The 25,980-nt window shown below is 41.2% G+C and overlaps 1 protein-coding gene across 25 annotated transcripts in view; it reads right to left on the bottom strand.

Moving 5' to 3' along the window:
- The window catches only part of LYPD6 (LY6/PLAUR domain containing 6), a 131,770-nt gene that overhangs the window by 27,699 nt on the left and 78,091 nt on the right, over positions 1-25,980 (bottom strand). For 13 of the 25 annotated variants that reach the window (XM_081582966.1, XM_081582950.1, XM_081582954.1 and 10 more), the window contains 2 exons: positions 14,589-14,643; positions 9,344-9,532 (listed from right to left, as the gene is read on the bottom strand). In XM_081582966.1, the coding sequence (XP_081439092.1) occupies positions 9,344-9,461 (118 nt within the window). In that variant the 5' untranslated portion in view covers positions 9,462-9,532; positions 14,589-14,643. Of the gene's footprint in view, positions 1-9,343; positions 9,564-14,588; positions 14,644-15,239; positions 15,351-25,980 lie in introns of those variants that run through there. The other 12 variants (XM_081582949.1, XM_081582968.1, XM_081582971.1 and 9 more) reach the window with 4 other exon arrangements.

Raw genomic sequence — 25,980 nt, forward strand, 5'->3', positions numbered from 1 at the left:
ATGCACCCTTGAAAATCAGGCTCTTAGAGTGCATCACACACCAGGGTCTCCTTGGCATTTAAGGACGAGGATCCACAAGGCATGTCAGACCAGCCTGTCTCTGTCCTTTACCCTGATGTATTTTCATTTGCTTCTTAGTTCTAATCATTTGCTTGCATTGTTGCTTAGAGTTTTGCCTTTCATAGACAGAACTTGTGTGTGTGTCTGTTCTAATTTGTAAAACTACCTGGCCTCTTTGAAAGCTGCAAACACGCAAACACTTCATCTGCAGCAGCCAACTGTTCTTCCTCGCAGATGGCTGAGCCTGCATGTCCCACTGGCAGAAATAATCATCTCAGGGTAAATTGCTTTGCCCACATGGAACCAATTAAGTATGTTATCAAAAATAAATGAAGGAGGAGGCAGCAGCTTAAGGCCAGAATTATGGGCCAGATATAACTTTGGTTTTCACCTTGTCTAGAATAGCTGCCCATCTTCGTACTTGCTTGCAATATTTCACAGAGCTGACTCTGACAATAACCAATAAGCTAACATGATCAAAAGTCATAAACTGTCTAAAAAAGACAGATAACCGGAAAATTTAACAGGCCCATTTGAGAGTTCTATGTTCCTCCTAGTGACTGGTGACTCAAGTTCATAAGCAGAATGATTCTGAGAGCATGGGTTGTCTTAAAAAATGAGGAATGGAAGGCAGCCTAGCCACAGCCATCCAACCACTGCATTCCCAGAGAGCAAATTTCACTCTGGTTAAACATGCTCTCCCTATCATGTAATTATAATAAAGCAGAAGTCAATTGTTTTGTAAAACTACATACAGAAAATATCTTTACATCCTACTGCCTAGATAGGTGGATTACACTCAAGTTAAAAGATTCTGGTTTAGGTAAGTACACACCTAAAAAATTTAAAATAAATAGATTCTCATATTCCAAAAGGCATTCAATATTCTTACAGACATTTTAACTAGATTAGTTTTATAAATACCATCATTAAAAACCATACAAAGTATTTTAGGAAATTATCCTGATTGAATACATTAAATATAGTTTTGCTACCTACTTTAAGGTATTCAATATATAAAAAAGTATAACAGGTAGAACTTTGTAAGATTTGAAGTAGAATTATTAAAGAAGAAGTTTTGAAAAAAAAGATGTAAATGATTTGTCAAAGAAGAGCATTTCTCAAAAAATGATCATATTCACCAAGGTTTATGACTGTAAGTTAACCATAATACTTCAGCTTGCATGATTAATTCACTAGAGTATCCAATTTTATCTGTCTGTCACAGCAGCCAGTAGGATTTTTAGCTGGAATGTTGGATTAGTTATTCCTGGAAACTTTCCCATCAAAGAGATAAATTAAGAACTTTGAACGAAGACTGATGATCCAGCCATTCCAAAAATAAGCTTACTGAGAACCTAGCACAAGTAAGTTGTAGTGTTCCCAAATTTGGATTAATGGAGTCTTCAAAATTATCTTTTGCAAGACTAGTGACAATATTAAACACTGCCATTTCTTATAGGAGTAGGCCTAGACTCTGAAATTAACTCAAAGTATATAAAACTTTAAATAGGAATATGAGCTGAAATACTGGGATAGCAACAGACGCTCTGTTTAAAATCATTTATCTCTGAATGTGTTTATCAGCATGGATCATTGACAATTAACCAAATGATCTCATTTTTGGTGAGCTTTATTTTTGAATCCACAACTTCATATCTATGCGCATTCTCAACAATGACAGTCTAACATTTACTTTTAGGAACTTGTATTTATATCTTGGCAGGTAGTAGTGATCGGTGAATAATCAAATCCTTTTCAGTGACAAATCTCTGAAAACAGACTCAGCTTTCAGTCAATAATTACAGCACAATACTATGTAATGGTTAAATTCCCCATCCTGGAAATATTTAGCTAAAAAGCAAGGTCTACAGATGAACAATTATCTCCACTAACTTGCTAACTGATACTGCATCTGATAAAAAAGTTTCGTTTTCTTTTTTTTTAAAAAAAAAAAAAGGACGGAAAGAGGTTCTTAAGAGATGTGCTATTTTCTTCTTTGTTACTTCAAAGCATTACAAAGCAAGTAGGGTTTCAAATTGTTGTGGCCCCAGCTGCGAATGAATCTAATTTGGCTCTTGATCACAGAGTTAATAAGCTTAGTGCTCTGTATTTCAGGGCGTAAGTCCTTGGTCCCTCAAGAGAAAGTGATTGTAAAGAAAAAAAGAAAAGCCAAAGTGCCCAGTTACTCTCTGTAATATAATCTGTCCATTAACTCTCCTGGTCAGCCATAGTTCAACCGACCATAATTCATTTGTAAGGCATCAGAAAAGATTTCATCTTTGTTTCCATCTCTTGGAAATTTTGCCTGGATAAAGGCCTTAAGTTACCAAAACCATGGTGAGAAGAGAGTCTTGTTTTAAAACCTATACTGATGTATAATGTATCCAAACTTCTATTTTTCATTCTTGCCAAATTAATTTCCATTGTTTTTGGAAACTGGATGCAAACACAAAATTTCTAGAAATCTAATAAACTGACCTTCTCTGTCCATTAGGCAACAACATGTTGTCAGTATAATTTTAATACCATGAATATATTCCTGATAGAAATGCATTTCCTGGGACCTTTCTAGACAGTCTTCACACTCCCTAAAATTTCCCAGGCAAGAATACTGGAGTGGGTAGCTATTCCCTTTTCCAGGGGATCTTCCCAACCCAGGGATTGAACCCCAGTCTCCAGCACTGTAGTCAGATTCTTTACCTCTGAGCCACTAGGGAAGCCCTCTTGTAAGGTAGAATTATGGAAAATTTTCACTGGCTCACTATCTGGGCATAAACAAGCCACCTGCAGAGATAGAACTCTTTGGTCCACACGATTAAGAAAAGCCACAGAATATGCAACCAGAGGAAAACTGGATTTCTCTGGAAAGGTTTCTATTACAAGGACAGAAAAGAGGCCAAGAACAGGCTGAAGTCACTTAGGATGTTAAATTCTGCTATCATGTATGAGGTCTACAACCAAATAAGCAGCTCCATGTCTCCTAAAATGAACACCTGATTTAAAGGTTTTTATTAGGCTTGTGGTACTTTAATCATGGGCTAGGAAGAAATCCATCATTTTTCATTTTCATGAAAAATAAAAAACATATAAATGATGAAAAAGAATGTTATTGAGGACGGTGCTTTAAGTTTGAAAGCCATTAAGTTTATTTCTTTTAAAGGCTTAGAAACTTCAAAGATCAGGGAACCAGAGAGCAAAGGAGATTAGTCATGGGAGGCTGAACTTTGCCAACCCAGGTTCCAGTCCCACACCTTGTTATCTCTGAGGGCTCTTTGGGGTCTCGGAGAGATGAGTTCGTGTTTGTCTGGTGTAGAAAATGTGTGTCTTCTCACATCTCGAGCATCACTGCATTTCTCCTTGGGCAGGTTCTGAGCAGTATCTAATATTAATGGAATCGGGCTCACTCACTGACCCCAAGAAAGCTATCTGTGCCTCCATCTACAAAGTGAGGCGATTATATTAATAATTCAAAATCAAAATAATCCCACACTTCCCTCATCTATTTTTTATTGTCTATATTCTACAGAAACCTGCTTATTTGTGGAGAGATAGCTTTATCTAAACTCAGTCTACTGGGTGCTGCTCAAGGGCAGACTATGACCATTTAAAAAAATACAAGTGTAAAAACAAGCAAACACACACTGAAAACTTCTGAAATAGTGCAGAGAAATGTGAAGTTAACTCTGCTTTAAAGTGTGCAGAATAAACCAAGTTCTGGCCAAATGGGAAACATGGACAGGAACTTGAATCCGCCATGAACTTATATTCCTCTTGACCAGTTATGGAGATTCTGAAAGAGGACTCAGCCCAGACCTGCAGGTGAATCAACATACAATGTAGCTTACGAACAACTGCCTCTGCCCTTCTCCATATTCCAAAATCACATCAGAAAGCTCCATCAATTCTTTCTGTATCAGTCAGTTCAGTCGCTCAGTCATGTCTGACTCTTTGTGACCCCATGGACTTCAATACACCAGACTTCCCAGTCCATCACCAACTCCCGGAGCCCACTCAAACTCATGTTCATCGTGTCGGTGATGCCATCCAACCATCTCATCCTCTGTAGTCCCCTTCTCCTCCCACCTTCAATCTTTCCCAGCATCACGGTCTTTCCCAATGAGTCAGTTCTTCTCATCAGGTGGCCAAAGAATTGGAGTTTCAGCTTTTGCATCAGTCCTTCCAATGAATATTCAGGACTGATTTCCTTCAGGATTGGCAGGTTGGATCTCCCTGCAGTCCAAGACTCTCAAGAGTCTTCTCCAACAACACAGTTCAAAAGCATCAATCCTTCGGCGCTCAGCTTTCCTTTTACTCCAACTCTCACATCCATTCATGACTACTGGAAAAAACATAGCTTTGACTAGACAGACCTTTGTTGGTAAAGTAGTGTCTCTGCTTTTTAATACGCTGTCTAGGTTGGTCATAACTTTTCTTCCAAGGAGCAAGTATCTTTTAATTTCATGGCTGCAGTCACCCTCTGCAGTGATTTTGGAACCCAAAAAAATAAAGTCTCTTACTGTTTTCATTGTTTCCCCATCTATTTGCCATGAAGTGATGGGACCGGATGCCACAATCTTAGTTTTCTGAATGTTCAGCTTTAAGCCAACTTTTTCACTCTCCTCTTTCACTTTCATCAAGAGGCTCTTTAGTTCTTCTTCGTTTTCTGACAGAAGGGTGGTGTCATCTGCATATCTGAGGTTATTGATATTTCTCCTGGCAATCTTGATTCCAGCTTGTGTTTCATCCAGCCTGGCATTACTCATGATGTACTCTGCATATATGTTACATAAGCAGGGGACAATATGCAGCCTTGACATATTCCTTTCCCGATTTGGAATCAGTCCGTTGCTCCATGTCCAGTTCTAACTGTTGCTTCTTGACCTGCATACAGATTTCTCAGGAGGCAGGTCAGGTGGCCTGGTATTCTCGTCTCTTGAAGAATTTTCCACAGTTTGTTGTGATCCACACAGTCAAAGGCTTTGGCATAGTCAATGAAGCAAAAGTAGATGTTTTTCTGGAACTCTCTTGCTTTTTTGATGATCCAGCGGATGTTGGCAACTTGATCTCTGGTTCCTCTGCCTTTTCTAAATCCAGCTTGAACATTTGAAAGTTCACAGTTCACACACTGCTGAAACCTGGCTTGGAGAATTTTAAGCATTACTTTCCTAGCGTGTGAGATGAGTGCAACTGTGCAGTAGTTTGAACATTCTTTGGCATTGCCTCTTCTTTCGGACTGGAATGAAAACTGACCTTTTCCAGTCCTGTGGCCACTGCTAAGTTTTCCAGATATGCTGGTATATTGAGTGAAGCACTTTCACAGCATCACCTTTCAGGATTTGAAATAGCTCAACAGAATTCCACCACCTCCACTAGCTTTGTTTGTAGTGATGCTTTCTAAGGCCCACTTGACTTCGCATTCCAGAATGTCTGGCTCTAGGTGAGTCATCATACCATGATGGTTATCTGGGTCATGAAGATCTTTTTTGTATTGTTCTTCTGTGTATTTTTGCCACCTCTTCTTAATATCTTCTGCTTCTGTTAGGTCCATGCCATTTCTGTCCTTTATTGTGCCCATCTTTGCATGAAATGTTCATTTGGTGTCTCTAATTTTCTTGATGAGATCTCTAGTCTTTCCCATTCTATTGTTTTCTTCTATTTCTTTGCATTGATCACTGAGGAAGGCTTTCTTATCTCTCCTTGCTATTTTTTGGAACTCTGCATTCAAATGGGTATATCTTTCCTTTTCTCCTTTGCCCTTAGCTTCTCTTCTTTTCTCAGCTATTTGTAAGGCCTCCTCAGACAACCATTTTGCCTTTTTGCATTTCTTTCTGTATAGTGAGCTCTTTTTAATTAGGCCATGGCTCTATTCAATTAACATAGGTCAGTTCAGTTCAGTTCAGTTGCTCAGTCATGTCCGATTCTTTGCAACCACACAGACTGCAGCACACCAGGCCTCCCTCTCCACGACCAATTCCCGGAGTCTACTCAAACTCATGTCCGTTGAAGTTGGTGATGCCTTCCAACCATCTCATCCTCTGTCATCCCCTTCTCCTCCTGCCTTCAATCTTTCCTTGCATCAGGGTCTTTTCAAATGAGTCAGCTCTTCACATCAGGTGGCCAAAGAATTGTAGTTTCAGCTTCAGCAGCAGTCCTTCCAATGATTATTCAGGACTGATTTCCTTTAGGATGGACTGGTGTATCTCCTTGCAGCCCAAGGGACTCTCAAGAGTCTTCTCCAACACCACAGTTCAAAAGCATCAAGTAATAGAGGTCAACTGAGTGGAAATTTTCCATCAATTTCTAAACAGCAGAGATGGTTGCCCCTCCTGTGCTATTCAAAGATCATCCTTCAAAGATCTCATTCTGAAATGGACTTTCCAAATATGGTCCCATTTGGGATTTCCTTGGTAGTACAGTGGTTAAGAATCTGCCTTCCAGTACAGGGGACACGGGTTTGATCCTTGGTCTGGGAAGATCCACATGCTGTGGAGTAACTAAGTCCAAGAGCCACAACAACTGAGCCCATGTTCCTAGATCCCATGCTGTGCTATAAGTGAAGCCACTGCAAAAAGAAGCCCAAGTTACAACGAAGAGTAGCCCCTCTTTGTCACAACCAGAGAAAACCTGCACACAGCAACAAAGACCCAACACAGCCAAAAATAAACAAACAGAGGTCCACCCAACCTCAGCACTGACACACCATACCTGAGGCAGAAGCACTGTGTGTGTCTGTCTGGTTCTTGATCACTTAAATCCACCCCTCTTAATTTTCCTTTCCACTCTGTGTGTACAATCACAGCCTCAGAGAAAGCCAGGCATGGGTCTGTTATAAGGTCCAGTGACTTCTGAGTCTGTCACTGAAGCAGACAAAGAATCCCACAGAAGCTTTAAGTCCTGGCAATCAAACACAACAGACCGGAACCTAGGCTGTTTTTTTTTCACCAACTCCAATTTAAAAAAAGCATGGCTGTGACCCCATGGACTGTAGCCCGCCAAGCTCCTCCATCCATGGAATCCTCCAGGCAAGAATACTGGAATGGGTTGTCATTCCCTTCTCCACGAAATCTTCCTGGGCCAGGGACTGAACCAGGGTCTCTTGCATTGCAGGTAATTCTTTATCATCTGAGCCACTAGGGAAGCCCTTGGAGAAAATAACATAATGCAATCCTAGGAAACAGAAAAACTACCAAAGCACTCTCTTTTCATGAATGTTACTAAAATAAACTGCTTGCAAAAACAAGGAGACAGATAAGCTTTCCACACAATTAACCAGTAGGCACCAGGCTATACTGGTGAGAACAGTAAATCTAAAGAAACAACTGGCTGCCAATCAAAAATATATTTGGAGTTAAAAAAATTAGTGATGTATATTTAGCATTCTCAGTTTACTATCTGAGTCAATTACAATAGCATAAATAATAAGCATCTGATTTCATGTCATGTATGTGCCTAGTACTTTACAAATATTATTTCTAGTCCACAAAACAATACCATAGGGTATACATCATTCTAACCATGCTAGAAATATAGAGATCAAACTTTGAAAGATTCTCCTAACATTTACTGAGCATTTACTATGGCTCATGGGCTTCCCAGGTAGCACTAGTGGTAAAGAGCCTGCCTGCTAATGCAGGAGACACAAGAGACACGGGTTCAATGCCTGGGTCGGGAAGGTCCACTGAAGGAGAAATGGCAACCCACTCCAGTTTCTTGGCTGGAGAATCCCATGGACAGAGGAGCCTGGTGGGCTGCCGTCCATAGGGTCGCACAGAGTTGAACATGACTGAAGTGACTTAGCACACACACATGGCTCACAGTGCTAAGTGCTTTGTGTGCGTTCTTTTACTTACTCTTCACAAAGTTAGAGAATTTATTTCAAGTCAGGAGGCTATGAAGTAGCTGACTGAGGTGCTCACTCGAGGTCAGGTAGAGTCCAAGCCCCTGTGCATTCCTTGAACCACCTCTCATTTAACCAGAACATGAAGACATTAAATATTTAACTATGTGGCATCAAAGGCACCCAAGTGACTGCCTCTACCTTGCAGACTGCAAGTTCCTCAAAAGCAAGGACTACGCTTGGTTTGCCTTTACATCTCTCATGCCTATCACATCACAACGCCTGACACACAGTACATGCTCAAAAAAGCTTGTCAAACAGAACATTTGAAAAGAGTGATACACCTTGAGGCAAATGCTAAAAGGTCAGCCCACAGACTAAATACCCGCCTCTCACCACCACCAGTATTCTTGCCTGGAGAATTCCATGGACAGAGGAGCCTGGCTGGCTATCATCCATGGGGTCTCAAAGAGTCAGACAAGACTGAGCAACTAACACACACTCACCACCACACTGGCAATTCAGCAGAGGGTCAAGCAAATATAAAAGATGAGATAAATACAGAGATGGTGACCAATAGAGGAAGCTAAGCTGCCATGTTTCCCAAAGTGCAATTCTTAGAATACAGGCAGCAGCAGAATCACCTGAATTCTTGCTGAAAGCAAAAATCCATGGGGACCGCCCCAGATACATGCAGTCAGACACTCCGGGGAAGGGACCTGGGACACACATTATTCTGCACTCCCAAGATAACTCGTAAACACAGGAAACTGAAAGTAATAGGCAATAGGAAGTGGTGAGAGGTAATTATGCTGAAACTGAGAATTAGATGCACAGACAGGAAGGCCAGCTATTATCTTGCTTATAAAGGCCTGATCTTTTACCAACACCTTCCTCTGGGACTCGGTCATTTACTTTGCTAACTGACTGAGACCTGGCAGAGTCAGAGAAGAGGGTTCAGAATCAGAGCCATGGTGCAGGGAACAGAGCAAACAAGCCTAATATTTTACTTAAAAACAAACACCCTGTAAAAGGGGGAGGTAAACACACACAGCATATTTTGGCAGCATGCACATGTGTGCATACTCAGTTGCTAAGTCATGTCTGACTCTTTTGCGACCCCATGGACTGTAGCCCACCAGGCTCCTCTGTTCATGGGATTTTCCTGGCAAGAATTCTGGAGTGGGTTGCCATTTCCTCCTCCAGGGGATCTTCCTGACCCAAGGATCAAAACCTGCATCTCTTGCATCTCCTGCATCTCTTGCATTAGCAGGCGGGTTCTTTACCACGAGCGCCACCTGGAAGCCCAGCACGTACACTTCCAACAATAAAGTCACCAGATTTCCCCCACATGGAAGGCTGCCTACTCCTGGTCAGTTTTCAGCTTTCAAATATTATTTGAAATCAGGTGACATTTCTGCAGTGAAGAGAAGGGAGTCTTACTTGAAGGGTGGAGGTAGATAATGTCTTTCACGGTGAAGTCCCGGGACTGGGCGGCTTTCAGACAGTCAGCCAGCAGACTGAGGAGCAGGAGCCAGGCCAGGGCGGGGCCAGCTTCCATGGCAGACCGAGGCTTCACTCATCCAGGGGACCTGGGAGCGGGGACTCAGGACGATGAAAGAGGATTTGCACCTGAAATACGAAGCCAGAGTCATCTCAGTGTCTAAATGGGGAAAGCCACAGAGACTCGGCCCAGCTTCTGCTGGCAGGATGAGCTGGGGAGAAACAGGGAGCCCAGGGCACAAGGATGTGGGTAGACAGGGAGAGAAACTTTATAGACTGTAATTTTAGAGCACTTAGAAAATTTCAACCCAAATCCATTCTTAATTAGGTTGCTAAAGCTCCATTGCTAGCAGTCCCTTCTAATATCCAGCAGAGATGGTATCAAGAGAGATTGAATTTTAATGAAATCCAGCTATTTTTGCCAGGAGGCCAGGGGATGGCTGCCAGAATCGACAATAAATAAGTCAGATGCAGAAGCTCAGAAGCATTTCTTTGATAACAGCAAACGCCAGGGATGAGAGTACAACCATACTGGGTCATGCTGCCCATACAAACCTGCACAGGCTAGACTTTCAGATTAGAGGAGAAAAGAGATACTTAGGTAAACTGGCCTCTCCAATGAACCAAAATATGTCTTTATAGCTCGAAATCTCCTTCACATAACTAACATTATTGGCTGCCTACTGCTGAAGTCCTTAGTATGTATCAGCTGATTCTCCTCAAAACCCTATGAGATAGGCACGGTTACCATCCCATTGTGAGGTAACAAGTTCAGCAAATGTGTAGAGGAGTTAATTTAAACCCAGGCAGTCTAGTAAAGAACCTGCCTGAAAATGCAGGAGACATAAGATACCTAGATTCGGTCCCTGGGTCAGGAAGATCCCCTGGAGGAGGGCATGGCAATCCACTCCAGTATTCATGCTGGGAAAATCCCATGGACAGAAGAGCCTGGTGGGTTACAGTCCACAGGGTCGCAAAGAGTTGGACATGACTGAAGCAACTGAGCACACACCCAGTCTGGCCATTGAGACCACATTTAAAACTAGGTGATACTGTGTTCTTCCAAAGACTGATTCATGGTGTATAACAAAACCTGAAGAAATGAGATCAACATGTCACTGTAACACTAAGCTTATCATCATTCTATCCTTTATTTGGACTCTATTCTTTTCAATTAAATTGATAGCAGTAAAATCTTTACCTACTTACTTAGAATACCATCATTTGAGCATCCATGCAATGGGTCAAGTTAGGTATTCACTTTATTTTAAACTGGCTAAAAAAATAATTTGGACATTTTGTTTACGAATTCTGATACACATATTCAATGACATTTTTAAAACAGCATAACAAAATAATCCTAAAGCTATTCTGCCAAAACAAACAGAAAACAAGAGTAAATATATTACAAATCAAAATCAATAGAGAAAATCAATATGGATTAATCAGATATTAGAACACAGTACAGAGTAATATCAATCAAAACAGAATGAGAGAAAGCATAAAAATGAATTCAGAAAATAGAACACTCTAGGGAGCACAGACATAGAACTATTTCACAGTACAAGCAATTTTTCAAAATCACAGAATAGGAAAATATTAAATAATAGTATGATAACTTTATTAAAAACTGTGAAAAAGATTAACTGACACCAAACAGTGCATGATACACTCAAATTAACTCCAAATGGATTGGTGTGTTATTTTGTTTTAAATAGATGAATTGCTAGAAAATGGAGTAGAACACTTATCACCATGTAACAGCCTGATGATGCCAGCCTTGCCAATTTCACACTCACTACACCCTCTTCCATTTATAATTTGGTTCCCCCAAACAGGTTTTCATTCAGAAAGGGAAGGAGAGGCTCATTCACTTCATAATGTGACTGACAGGCACTGTGCTAGGCACTTGGTTAAATAATGTGATGAGAAAACAAGTATCAAGGATCTCTTTTCCTCCGTGAGTGACAGACACAAACGTTATCTCATCTTAAATGGAGGTAAGAGTACTTCATGTACATCCACTAGGTCGGGTGAGGCAGCAACTGAGGGACAGATTCGCACAGTGGCCCCTGGTCCCCCAGAAGGAATCACACTGACACCAGTCTCAATCTGGGCTCAGTTCGAGAGGGATGGTGAGGAAAGCTTTCTGGTTTTATTTTGAATAATTTAACATTAAATATCAACTAGTTGCCAATCTTAAGTTCTTTTTAATCTGAAACTTGATGTCAACACATACCAAACATTGCAAGTGGCTCATTTTCATTAAAGCATCTTTCAACCACAGTATTTCTTCCACTTATTGATTTAAATTGTCTCCCTCTGCACAGTCCTTGCATAAGCATCAAGCATTACTTAATGTCATCTGAAATTAACCTTACTTCAACCTCTTTGGCATGGCTACCCAGCCAAGAGCCTTCATTTCACAGCTTGCGTTAACCATGCATGAGTAATATATAGAGGGGAAGAGTGAGATGCCTGAATTTGAAACCTTACTCCAGTACTCTCTTGCTGTGCAACCTTAAGCAAGTTACTTAACAACTCTGTGCTCCAGTTTCCTCATCTGCAAAATAAGGATAATACTACCAACCTTAAAATTGTACTATGTTGGCTCAGTGATAAGGAATCTGCCTGCGAGTGCAGGAGACATGGTTTGATCCCTGGTCCAGGAAGGTTCCCACATGCCATGGAGCAACTAAGCCCCTGCGCCACAACTAATGAGCCTGTGCTCTAGAGCCCGGGAGCCCCAACTGCTGAGGCCACATGCTGCAACTATTGAAGCCCGTGCTCTCCAGAATCCCTGTTCCACATCAAGAGAAGCCACCGCAGTGAGAAATCAGAGCACTGCAACTAGAGAGTAGCCCCCACTCCCTGCAACAAAGACCCAGCACAGTCAAAAATAAATAAATAAATAAAATTATATTATAAAGTGTACTACGAGTTGTCCTTAGAGAACAGACTTGGGTTTGCCAAGGGGAAGGGCGTCCTGGGAGGGATGAAGTGGGATGCTGGGGTTAGCAGATGTAAACTATTACATATAGTAAGGATAGGATAGCAAGAATGGTAGGAACAAACCCAAGACAATGAGGGTAAAGGAAAAAGAGAATAGGAGGGAGAAATAGACAGAGGTAAGATGAAGCTAGAAAATATAAAGCCATGTGATCCTATGTTACTATGCTGCTCACCACTTCATAACAAGCCACAAAGAGATGATTCCAAGGAACAGCTGCACTCAGTGTGGTCCATGGAGGAAGAAAGGAAGGAGAGTTTATCTGCCTAGTGCCGTTCTGTCTCTTGTCTCCCACTGATCAAGTTTCACTCCACAAAGAACTCACTCCTCGACATTTCAGCAGTCGAGTGGAGGGTCAACCCCACGTGGATGCACCTCTGACCAAGAAAGAGAAGGAAGGCACCAGCCACAGGAATCTAAGGTAACACTCAAGGTCTGTCCCGAGTGCATGTGCTATTAACCCTTGTAAATGCCACATGCTTTTGTTTCAGGGTTTGCTGCTTTTATTTTATTTAAAATTTTTTTGATTGAGATAAAATTCATATCACATACGATTCATCATTTAAAAATAATACAATTTAGTGGGGGCTCTTAGTATGTTCATAGTATTGGACAACCATCATCTAGTCTAGAATGTTTCCGTCACTCCTGAAAGAAATCTTGCACCCATTAGCAGTCACTCCCAATTCTCTCCTCTCCCCACTCCCTGGCAACTACCAAGCTACTTTCTATCACTATGGATTTGCTTATTGGGAACATTTCATGTAAATGGAATCATACGAGACATAGTCTTTTGTATCTGGCTTCTTTCACCTAGTATAGTGTTTTCAAGGTTCATCCCATTGTAATATGAATCAGTACATGATTCGTTTTTATCGCTGAATACCATTTCACTGTTATACCACTCATCATTTGATAGACATTTGGGTGGTTTCCACTTCTGACCTATTGTGACTAATGCTATTATTAACATTCATGTACATCTTTTGTATAAACATATGTTTTTATTTTTCTTGGGTATATACTTAAGAGTGGAATTGCTAGATCTTATGGTGACTATGTTTAACCTTTTGAGGAACTGCCAAACGGTTTTCCACTATGACTACACTATTTTACATTCCCATCAGTAAAATTTCTCTGCTTCTCCACTAACATTTACTTTCACCAAAACATTTTATTACGGCCACTTTAGTGAGTGAAAAGTGCACTGTGGCTTTGAGTTCCATTTCTCAAATGACTACAGAGTTGAACATATTTTCATGTGCTTACTGGTCATTTGCATACTGGTCTTTGGAGTAATATTTATTCAAACACTTCATGCACTTTAAATTGAGTTATCCTTTTATTGCTGAGTTATAAAAGTTCTTTCTATATGCTAGACTCTGGACCCTTTTCAGATATATGATTTGCAACTGTTTTCTCCCTTTCTCTGTGTTGACTTTTCACTTTCTTGATGACACATTTTGATAAGCAAAAGTTTAAAATTTTGATGAAGACCACACATTGCTTTTTATAAAAAGATTGTGTTCCCTTACACAAGTCAAGTGCAACACAGTGCAACACAAAAAAAAGATGTGCATACAATGTACAGTAAAAGAGCTCATCTACTTTATAGTAGCCAGAGCTATTTTTCCACCTCTTTTTTCCATGAGAAAACAGGATGGGCAGGACTATTTATTAATATCACCAGCTGCTTACATTTCTGCAATAAATCATGAAGCACCACTTTCCTATTAGTATTTTCTAGGAGATGAAAAGTGAAAGATGAGCGGCAGGCACTCACAATTAGTCTAACTGCTACTGAAATAGGGGCTCTGCAGACAGGGATGTATCTTTTCTATTCAGATTCTCAGTAGCTGATGGAGCTCTAATGCCTGAACACCACAAATACCATGCTGGACATGCTCAGTGATATGAATGGTCATTTCTAGGACTTTTATGCTTTTCCCTAGAGTCCACTGTGTCTTTGGAATGTTCTAGAGATTTAGAAAAGATGTTGCATTTCCATTTTGTGCACTGCTATTTGAATATGCACTGAGGATTCGTCCCTGACTACAGCTCTCTTATGAAGAAGTACACTCTCATTTTCACAGCTCTGTGACCTTTCATTTGTTATTTATGAGCTTTTGCAAATCTAATACCATTCTGACAGATTTAATTTGTGCTCTAAATTACCTTTGCATGAGTTACTCAACGGCTGGGTTTATTCCAATAGATTACTTGCTACATTCTGAAACAGAAAAAAAAAAATTAGTTCAAGATCTATTAGACCTCCTCCACTTGGGAGAAAGTTGGAAAGAGTGACATTCTGATTTTTACTCCATGGTACTAGATGGTATAAAAGAGGATTTCTAACTCTAGTCAGAGAGTCAAAGCAACAGAGTCAGAACACAGGTCAAACTTTACAAATCAACATCCTAATTGCTATTTCATATAGAATCCATAAAAGAAGATTACTTCCTATTCCTTAAACTGATCACTGGATAACAATGAAGCACTTCTGGAAGTTACAGATATATCAACTAAGTACTAAGTGACATGCCTCAATACTAAGTCAATATATAAGCAATGTAAAGTAGAGAACTAATCCAAATATAAATATTTTTCAATGCTACTCATATTAAAATTTGAACTGCCTTAATACAAGAAGAAAATGGAATTCTAAAACCTGAAAGAACATTACAATTCTTGATTCAATTGTCAATATATATAGATTAGGCTTGGTGCCTTAATGATCTGAAAAAGTCTAGCTCCCAAAAGTATAAATTAAAGGTATGACATCACAAAACTAAGTCTACTTAAATATTATAATTCTGACCATAGTACCTGTCTCACAATTCGGGGACTGCCCATAATAAATGGTGGTTTTAAAACATGTCTGCAAACCTGTTGACAGGTCACTGTTACAAGGTGGGATCTCCTTCTCCTCTTGATTCTGGGCCAAACTTCCTGACCACTTGACCACAGTGTGGTGGAAATAATACCATGTGACATTCAAAGTTGGGTCATAGAAGGTGATTCAACTTCTAGCCAGTGCTTTGAAACACTCATGCTGAAGCTGCACAAGCAGTCTGGGTACTCTGGGTGAGATGCTGTGAGAAAGCTCAAGTCATCCAAACAGAGCAACTGAGAGTTCATGAGGAGAGAGAGCTGCCTGATGGTCCCTAGCTGCTCCAGCTCCCTCTCCTCCCCTCTACCCCAGTTCCAGCCACTGTCCGATTGCCACTGTGTGGAGACTCCAAGAGAGAACTGCCTAGCCAAGCCCTTCCCATATTCCTGACCTACAGAAACCACGAGATAAATGAAATAATGGTTACTGCTTTATGCCATCAGGTTTTGGGTGGTTTATCATGCAGAAATAGACGTCTGGAACATAAGGAACTGGAGCAGGAGATCTAATTAGGAACTTCAGTTCTGCTCAAGAAGATAATTCTACTTTTCACACTGGTTGGAAGGCACAGAAATCCAAATCAAACAAGCTATAATCTAAATTGAAGGAAAGGGGTAAGGGGAAGAATTTTACTGTCTCACTGGACTGTCCAGCTCAGACACAGCTGGACTTTAACCCCATTATCAGAAATTTCCGTCCCTCTGAGAGGACTTCTGTTTTGTCCTCTCTCTTGCCTTTATTCTCACTCAGGTCTTCTCAAACTGTAACCACCAGCAGTTTCAGAAGCATTCCCAGGGAGGCCCTTCCCCATCTGTTCCAGGCAAAGCCTGAAAAAGGAGCAAGCTTCATCCTTCAACCATAGCTGGCCTGGGCTGGATGACTAGCACATCACTGAGATGAACACATAGTATCAACTTCATGGAAATCACATGAATATATTGGTTTCCCAAAGGAAAATCTAGGTGTTGTTTGGACGCTGGGCTAGCAGAATTACACCAATGTCCACTACAGCAAATAATACAGACTTCTAAGTAACTTCATTAGCCTGGAAGTGCAAAATAAAATGAATGGAAGCTCACATGAACATTTCGGCAAATGTCAGAAGGTGGAGAGGTTACCTACTGGCATGATTTACTTCTGTAAAAATGGAATATTACTCCATTACAACTTCCAAATCAAATATAAGGTTTAAACAGTGAAGACAGTTCATGTGGGTGTATGGAATCAGTTTTGCCCTATACTTTCCCCTTCTGAATGGAATGGCTCCTCTATTGACACACACCACACATTGCTATTGGCAAGCACAATGTTCTTTCATGAGCCATCCTACAGGACATTGTTCATCAGCCCTCTCTGAAACAGAAGCCCCCAAGAAGTAAAACTCAGGATCATGTGTATGTCCTGTTCTTCCCCATGTGGAAGAACCTGGGGAAGGAGGAAGGAGAAGGAGGGAGAAGAAGAGAATGAAGCTTGCTGGCCAAGAGACAGAGGAGAGACCGAGAAAAAAGCCAAGCTATGTACAACCCTTGCTTTTTGATCAATTTTTAACTCTTCCCTTGGATGCTTCAGTCTCCATCCAACAAATACCCCTTTGCCCAAGCTAGTTTGAAGTGGCTTTCTGTCCCTTGAAATCAGGAGCTCTGACCAATTCAAGAGTCTTCCTGAAGAGTCCAGCCACTAGGTTATATTTTCCTTTGCAACAAATATGCACTTTATAATAATAAACCTTTAAGGCTTATCAACTAAAAGGTTAGAGTTGGTTTTTTAAATGTCAATAATAGAGAACTCTTTTAGACTTCACAGATACTGATGTTTCATTTCCATAACCTAAAGGGTGATAGATGTTCACATATTCCCAATTTAAATTGAGGGTCTATTTGCGTAATGCTTTAAAAAAATGTGATTTCTTTTTTAGGAACCCCTTGGCAAGGGCTTGAGTTATAGGGAAAAGCTACCTTTCTATTTTGCCCTAAGCTGATTTACAGGTCAATTGCATCAAAAATGCTTCAATTCTTGAAGGATAAACGATGCTGGCCAAATATGTCTAGCAGTATGTTCACGTTTCTGAACGATGCTGTATTAAGTCTCTTCTACTTGTTGGTGGTATGCTTGTTTGCTTCCTCTATCAATTTGAAGGTACTAGAGAACTGACGATATGGTTTTGAAGTACACACAGCCATAAGGGGATAAAGTCAAAGAACTCTCCAGGAAAGAATGGGACACTGGGTACATTTCAGCTAGTCTGCCAATTTTTTATTTACTTAGAAGGGAGTAGCAATTTGGAGAAAGTTTTGCTTTTGTGTTTTTCACTAAATGTTTCTCTATGTTTAAAAATGTTGTGTTTACATTTTATTTTTTCTAGGAATTTTCATCTTAGAAACCTTCCAAAATGTGAAAGTTCAAAATATTCTCAGAAACAATACGATAGTTATAGGGACTTCCCTGGTGGTCCAGTGGCTAAGACTCCACACTCCCAATGCATGGAGCCTGGGTTCAATCCCTACTCAGGGAACTAGATCCCATATGCCACAACTAAAGATCCTGTATGTCACAACTAAGACCTGGTGCAGCCACATAAATAAATACAGAATTTTTCAAAAGAAAGAAACCATATGATAACTATAAGTGGATTTAATTGCAAACGCATTTGCTCTTGGGTTCAAAATAGCCCAGTTCCATATCCAACATTTAGATCAAAGAAGATTTACCTTGGTTCTGTACAGAGGCAGTCTTCTCTGTATTTGGATTATTATGTTAATCTTTCCCCTGATAATTTAGAGTGTTTCCAAAACTTCCCTAATAATCAGTTATAAAGCTGACACTGCCTACTGTGAATCCATGGGGATGTTCTGCAGTGTTTAAAGCATGTTTTACTGGCAGAGACTACTGCATGGTGTTTGGGGCCACTCTGTTTTGCTTTTAGAGACCTGGTGTGGGGATTCTTTCTGAGACCTTGAGGCCTATTAATTCTTCACGTCATCCCTCCCAGTTGGCTGCGGCCACTACCATGCTCGCCCACATTAAGTACTCTCTGCCTCTCTTACCTCCTCTTATACATCAGAAAGCCGGATGTAAACAAATGACCCCACATCTCTAACCTCTTCATGAAATATTCCTTCTATTGCTTTAAGATTCACTCAAGTCTGGCTCACAGAGGAAAAAAAAACTTTCTCCGACACTTCTGGTGGAAGGTGCTCATCTACCCAAGCTCCACGGATCCTGGAGCAGGAGGGAGCCAACATTCCTCTCCCTTCTACTGCAGCCTACAAAACATTGCTCTTCCTCTTTAATTGATACTCCTCCTCATCTCAAAAGATAAACCAGCTGCCCCTGTGGCTGCTGTGAAGTGGCTGGAGAATAGTAAGGATATAACCCACCATCAACCATTAACAGCACTCAGCCTAATCTTGATTTTCATCCAACATTCAGAAGAATCAACCAATCTTAAATCTTATTTCCTGTCTTGCATGGAATAGAGTTTTGCCCAGGGTTCCAGGAATCCTAATCAAGTTTTTGTTAAAAAAGGCCTTGAAGGCTGTTTCCAAATAGCCATGGATAACTCAAGTTCAAGCAGACTGTGTGACTGCTAGTTTCATAGGTGTGGAGAGCCCTTTCAGGATTTCTTACAGTGTAGGAAAGACAGCCTTGCTCTCTCTTCTTGTGGGAAAAATGGAAAAAAAAAATCAAATGGCCAACATCGAAACAATGGCTTATGTAAAAACACTATGGCTATATTTTTTTCAAATCACTGGGTTCTTTGCAGCTAATTATAGACAGCCTCCCCCCCACACACAGTTTATAGTGGTTCAACTTAATGATTTTTCAATTTCACAACAGTGCAAAAGCAGTAAGCAATCAGTAGAATCCCTTTTTAATTCTGATCTTTTCCCAGATTGGTGATTGATGGGGCTGGTGATATACAATACAATCCATCCAGATGCTGGGCAGCTGCAGTTCCCATCAGCCACACCATCATGAGGGTAAAAGACTGAAACAACAGTCATTCTATTAATATATCCATATAACCATTCTGTTTTCCACTTTCAGTACAGTAATCAAAAAACTCTATGAGCTATTCAACACTTTATTGTAAAGTTGTTGTTGTTGTTGAGACGCTAAGTTGTGTCCAACTCTTTTGTGACCCCATGGGATTCTCCAGGCAAGAATACTGGAGTGGGTTGCCATTTCCTTTTCTAGGGGATCTTTCCAACCCAGGGATCAAACCCACGTCTCCTGCTTGGGCAGGCAGATTCTTTACCACTGTGCCACCAGGGAAGCCCTTCATATAAAATAGGCTTTGTGTTAGATGATTTTGCCTTAATTGTAGGCTAATGCAAGTGTTCTGCTTAAGGCAGGCTGGGCTCAGCTATCATGGTCCGTAGGTTGGGTGTAGTACATGCATTTTTGACTTCAGGATATTTTAACTTATGACAGGTTTTTCAGGACCTAACCCCATCATAAGTCAAGGAAGACATGTACTAAATCTTACCCCATGTTTCTCATTTAATAAACAGTATATTTTTAAAAACAAAATTATCCATGCATTCATCCTCCAAGTTTCTGATAACCAACACCTTGAGCAACACACAGTATGTCTCCCTCCCGATGACTCCAAGATCATCAGTTTGGGTGTTGTGAAAGGGTATTATGCTATGCTATGCTATGCTAAGTCGCTTCAGTCGTGTCCGACTCTGTGCGACCCCATAGACGGCAGCTCACCAGGCTCTGCCGTCCCTAGGATTCCCCAGGCAAGAATACTGGAGTGGGTTGCCATTTCTTTCTCCAGTGCATGAAAGGGAAAAGTGAAAGTGAAGTCGCTCGGTCGTGTCCGACTCTTAGCGACCCCATGGACTGTAGCCTACCAGGCTCCTCCGTCCATGGGATTTTCCAGGCAAGAGTACTGGAGTGGGGTGCCATTGCCTTCTCCGAAAGGGTATTGGGGTCTGCTAAAACTCAGAGTCGAAACTATAACTTGACGTTTTAAGAACACTTTACATATTAACATAGTCATTGTGAACATTGTAAGGAAGGATGATTTCCTCACTCTGGGTTTGAAGGCAAAGGAATGTATCAAATGACTCTCTAACTCTGTATCATTGAGACAGCGTTCTTCCTTTGTAACACTCCATCTTCATTTATAAGTCTCCATAAATAATGGTTATTAAAGAAGTCTACTACTGTAGCAGAACAGATTCTAATAAGATTTTACATAGTATTCATTCAGACAGAAAAGGATATGGGAATTATTAATAAAAGAAAATTATCCTTGGTAACAGAAAATTTTTTTGTTTTTTTCATCTAAATTGATTTTCTTCTTACTGAAAAAAATTACTGAGTAGCTTCTTGTACACAAGGAAATGCAGCTATCTAGACAGACTCTGCTCCCTGACTGCTGACACTGAATTCAGCCATGTGAAAGTGAGTTTCCCCATCCTTCTCCCTTATTACTGTTTTCCTATTTCTGTTCCTCCTTCATTCCCCTTGTTTTCGATTTCACTTGTTAACTCATTCATTCATTCACCATCCTCCACCATCGTTCATTCATTCATTCACCATCCATCATAGTTACTAAGTGGCTGTAGGTAACGTTTCTTGTTACATTAGTTATTGTTAATAGCTCCAGTTTAATACACAAAATTTTCAACTCTATTAGTAAAAATTAATGCAATTCTTAAAAGTCTTTTTAAAAAGACAGATGATGCATCTTTGAGTCATTTAGTCAAGAGTGATTACAGTGTGATGTTAACCTTCTTTCCTTACAACCAAGGCTACATGTTTGCAAGATGCCAAGCAGAGGAGCCAGGTAACACAATCACTGCACCACCCCTCCACAGGCCCTCTGGGCAGGAGGTCATAAGACATTGAACAATGAACTCCAATAAGAGGTCCATATTCCTTCCTATGGAAGCAGCTTAACTGGAAAAGGGAAGAAAGGAAGAAATGGAGACAGGCATGACACATTTCACTTTATAAAGATCCAGTTAATTTTTAGGTTCATATGAACAATCATATAAATATACTGCTAATAATAGGGCACTGGAACTAGAGGGACTGGAGAAAACAAAAGATGTTAAAATTCCCAAGTGTCATAGCCAGAGGTGAACTCATCGTGCAGTGAAGGGTAAACCTCAGGGTCCCTACTGCAAGGGTCCCTGCCAAGAGTCCTTCCTAGATTTAGGATTGCAATGCATGTATTCTATTCCTTAAGGAGAGCTCTTTGCTAGAAACTTGGCTCAGCCAGCGTAATGCAAAGTCAAAAACTTTTACTACTCCTAATAATATTCTTGCATTTTCCCCAAGGGAATTAGGTTAATGAATAAAAATACATGCTGTCATTCTACTCTCATGGAAAGGAAAAAAAAATGAAACAGAAGGAAAGCCAACACATTCACAGAGGCAGGCCTCCTCAAAACTAGGGAAATGGTATCAGAGCTGGAAAAAGCGATCAACCAACCAAGTAACTCCAACCTTTTGCCGGTCCTCCAACACTTGTGTGTGCGTGTGCTAAGTCACTTCAGTTGTGTCCAACTCTTTGTGACCCCATGGACTGTAGCCCAACAGGCTCCTCTGTCCATGAGATTCTCCATGCAAGAATACTGGAGTGGGTTGCCATTTCCTACTCCAGGGATCTAACCCACATCTCTTGTGTCTCCTGCAGGAGGTGCAGAGGCACTGGAACTGGAACAGAGGCCAGTCTAAGGGGAACCACCCAGCCACAGTCAGCAGGGGCATGCAGGGCTGACCAGGCACTTGGCAATAGAGCAGAGAGGATGCTGAGTGTGTGAAGCGCCAGCTGCAGAGCCAGGAAGACCCCAGACCTCTCCACCTCCCACCTAGGATTGTTCTGAGGACAAATAATGCCTGGACAGACTGTGGAGCAGTTGCTGAGGGCACAGGTTCTGGAGCCAGCCCAGGTTAGGATGCTGACTCTGCTCCTGGTAGTTGATTGACCATAGGCAGGTTTCTTAACCTCTCTGTACTTCAGTTTCCTCATCTGCAAAATGGGGGAATTCGTACTGTCCACGTCATAGGGCTCTTATGAAACAATGGCTTATGTAAAAACACTATGGCTATACTTTTTCCAAATCACTGGGTTCTTTGCAGCTAATTATAGACAGCCCCCAAACACACAGTTTATAGTGGTTCAACTTAATGATTTTTCAATTTCACAACAGTGCAAAAGCAGTAAGCAATCAGTAGAATCCATTTTTAATTCTGATCTATTCCCAGATTGGTGATGATACACATAAGGAGATGATACACAAAAAGCACTCTGGACCATGCCTGCTGGCTAATATACTTCTCAAAATCATCCTCTAGTGGCCTAGCAAGGCATCCAATTTCTCTTTTGAGTCAACATGCTGGTTCAGAACTGTCTGATCTCCTGTCCAGAAAGGAGGTATGAAAGGTCTTCAAAAAGGCACCTATGCAACGTTGTGTTCTATCAGGAGAAATCAAAAGCCCAGGCTGCTTGTCAGATTTTCTAGCTGATCCTGAACTATGATCCACATCCTGCCATGAGGATAAAGACACAGGGCAGGTGAATTAAATGAGGCAGACTAGGGAAGGGCTAGGGCAGGATTTCTCAAATTGGAAAAATGCTTTCTCCTTCGAATAGAAAAAAGACTTACAGACAGAACCTCTCCTACCCCTACTGTCAACTAATTAATCCTTATTATAATAATTATACTGCTACTCACATATAAACAGGAGACTGGTTTTAAGTTCTTTAAAGCCCATGTCATAGCTTTAAAGCTAAACAAAAGTACCAGTATAAATAAAATCACATTCAAATTAAATGACAGTTAAATAAAACGGAAAATAACATATATTGAGCACTTACAATAGGGTTGAACGTTATGAAACTGCCACTATTCCATCATTCTGCCCTACAAAGATGGCAATTTCTTATCTGTAATACCTACAACACTGTGAAGTAGGTATTATTATTGTCCCATTTTCCAACCTAAGCACCAAGAAATAAGGACACACATTTTCAAATCTTCTTCAGATTTGGCAGGTGCCCGAAGACTCATCTGCAGACACTGCTCTGGGAAGCCTTGACCTAGAGGCACACAGGACACCAGGGATGGGGTGATGGAGAAGAGCTGGGCCCAGAAAAGAGCTGGGGCAAACTTCAGTGAGCACTCGAAGGATACCAAATCAGGGACATCTGCTGGAGGGGAGGGGCCACCAAAGACCAGTTTGACTTGGTGGCCTTTTGTCTTTGTTCTGGGTGGGGCAGAGGGCTTGGCTTGTCCTCCCAGGAGACAAGTGCTGGCCCTCCTTGGGGATCAACAGTTAAGGTGGATACACAGAGACAGGAAGAGCTGGAGAAAGGATAATAGGAGAAAGTGTAAGTAAGAGGGAGAAGGGAGTGGTCAAAAAAGGTTTCCAAATTTGCTGCACTTTAGAATCACCCAGGATTCTTATAAACCAGGGGTCCACAACCTCCAGGATCTAATGCCTAATGATCTGAGGTGGAACTGATGTAATAACAGAAATAAAGTGCACAATAAACCTAAGGCACTTGAATCATCCCAAAACCACACCCCTGTCCTCGTTCACGAAAAAACTGTCTTCAACAAAACAAGTCCCTAGTGCAAGAAAGGTTGGGGATCACTGTATAAACTAAACTACTGATGCTGATTCTCACCCAATTATTGTTGTTTAGTCACTAAGTTGTATCTGACTCTTTTGTGACCCCATGGACTGCAGCCCGCCAGGCTCCACTGGCCATGGGATTTCCCAGGCAAGAATATTGGAGTGGGTTGCTATTTCCTTCTCCAGGGGACCTTCTCCACCCAGGGATCAAATCCATGTCTCCTGTATTGGCAGGTGAATTTTTTTACTACTGAGCCAGCTGGGAAGCCCTTCTCACCCACTAGGATGCCATTGGTATGGAGTGTAAATCTCGTATTGAGATTATAAAAACCCTCCAGGTGTTTCTAACTTGCAGCAAAATTTGAGAAACTTTAGTACACTTCTTGCAAGTTGCTGGTGGAAGGAAATAGCCTTGAAATATGTTCTGTTCATCCACGGGTACCAGCAAACCACGCTGAAAAGTTCCCCACGGCACTCGACTACAGAACTATTAAGCAGTCCAACATAATCACTGTGATTTATTCTCCTAGGTCCCCTCTCTCATTCCTTCCTGGGCTCCTCAGAGCACTGGGGACAGGAAGTGGGCAGGACATGACTTATGACCACAGCTTCCCATTGACTTCTTCACTGCTCTGGCTCCAAAGCTGCCACGCTCCTCTTGGGTTCTTTGGAAATCACTTCTAGAAAGTAATTTTCACTCTCTTGATGAAGGGACTGTCTCCTGTTGCCCTTGAAATGCTCCGGGGTGAAGTGCATGCTACAGTTCCGACTTAGCACACTTAAGTTTTTACGACAATAAAACAGAAAATGTCTCAAGACCTCTCCTATGACCAAAATCCTCTCACAACCATTCCTCCAAAGGCAGCCAGAGAGAGAGGTGAATTTTTGAGAAAGGAAACACATATGCCAACATTTTCAGATGCAGCTTGGAGTGATGGAGAGAGAAGGGCTTTTGCACAAGGCAAACCTCAGGTCAAAGTCTGACTCTGCTGCAAAGAGCCGTGTGAACTTGAACAAGAAAACTGCCCTGCAGTTCAGCCTCTCATCTGCACTGACACACCAAAATGCCTTTAACTCATCAGGACCCCACACCCTGACATTTCTACTGAGTGACTATGATCTTGAGGTAAAGGCTTGATTATAAAGTGGCTCCCATCTCTTTGGTGGTGGCAAATTTTCCATCTTCTCTGATTTTCTAGTCACTTGTTCTGATATGATTCATAGAAAGAAAGCAGGACTGAGAATAAGACAAAAGGGAACAAATACAAGTAAACTAGTTGGGAAGAAACAGGAAGAGGAGTAACACATTCATCTTAATTTCACTCTGTAGGCGTTAGTCACTCTCAGTTGTGTCTGACTCTTTGCGACCTGCTGGACTGTAGCCTGCCAGGCTCCTCTGTCCATGGAATTCTCCAGGCAAAAATACTGGGGTGGGTTGTCATTCCCTTCTCCAAGGAATCTTCCCGGCCCAGGGATCGAATCCAGATCTCTTGCATTCCAGGCAGATTCTTAACCATCTGAACCACCAGGGAAGCCCAGAGTGAGAACAACATAGTTCCAATATCTAAAGCGTACAATTTATGCAGTTGCGTTGTATTTTGCCAGGTTTTTACTATGGATGGAAAAACAAAACCAAGCATGTATTGTGGAGAATTATCCTACAAGGAGAAAAGGAAATGGATCAAAGATCTTAAAAGGATTGGATATAAGATGACAGGTTGTTCCAATTCCTGTTTTCATGATGATAGTGGTCTGAAACTTCTAGCCAGCCTGTCTGTGCAAAGGAGTCTAAAAGTAGTAACAGTAAATGCTCCAACCATTCTATGTGCACGAGCAAAACTGATGGTCTAAGTCACCCTCCCAGACACAGCTTCCTGCCATGATGGAAATGTTGTACATCGGGGCTGCCCCATTCAGGAGTTACTAGCCATGACTGCCTATGGAGCAACTGAAATGTGTGACAGAGGAAGTTCATTTTAATTTATTTAATTGTTACTGAAACTAAATAGCCACATGTAGACAGTGGCTACAGTACTGGAGGATGGAATTGTAAATTAGCGATAAACAAATGAA

This window comes from Giraffa tippelskirchi, chromosome 3, assembly GCF_054371585.1.
Source record: "Giraffa tippelskirchi isolate mGirTip1 chromosome 3, T2T-mGirTip1v1.2.pri, whole genome shotgun sequence".
Taxonomy (NCBI): Eukaryota; Metazoa; Chordata; class Mammalia; order Artiodactyla; family Giraffidae; genus Giraffa; species Giraffa tippelskirchi.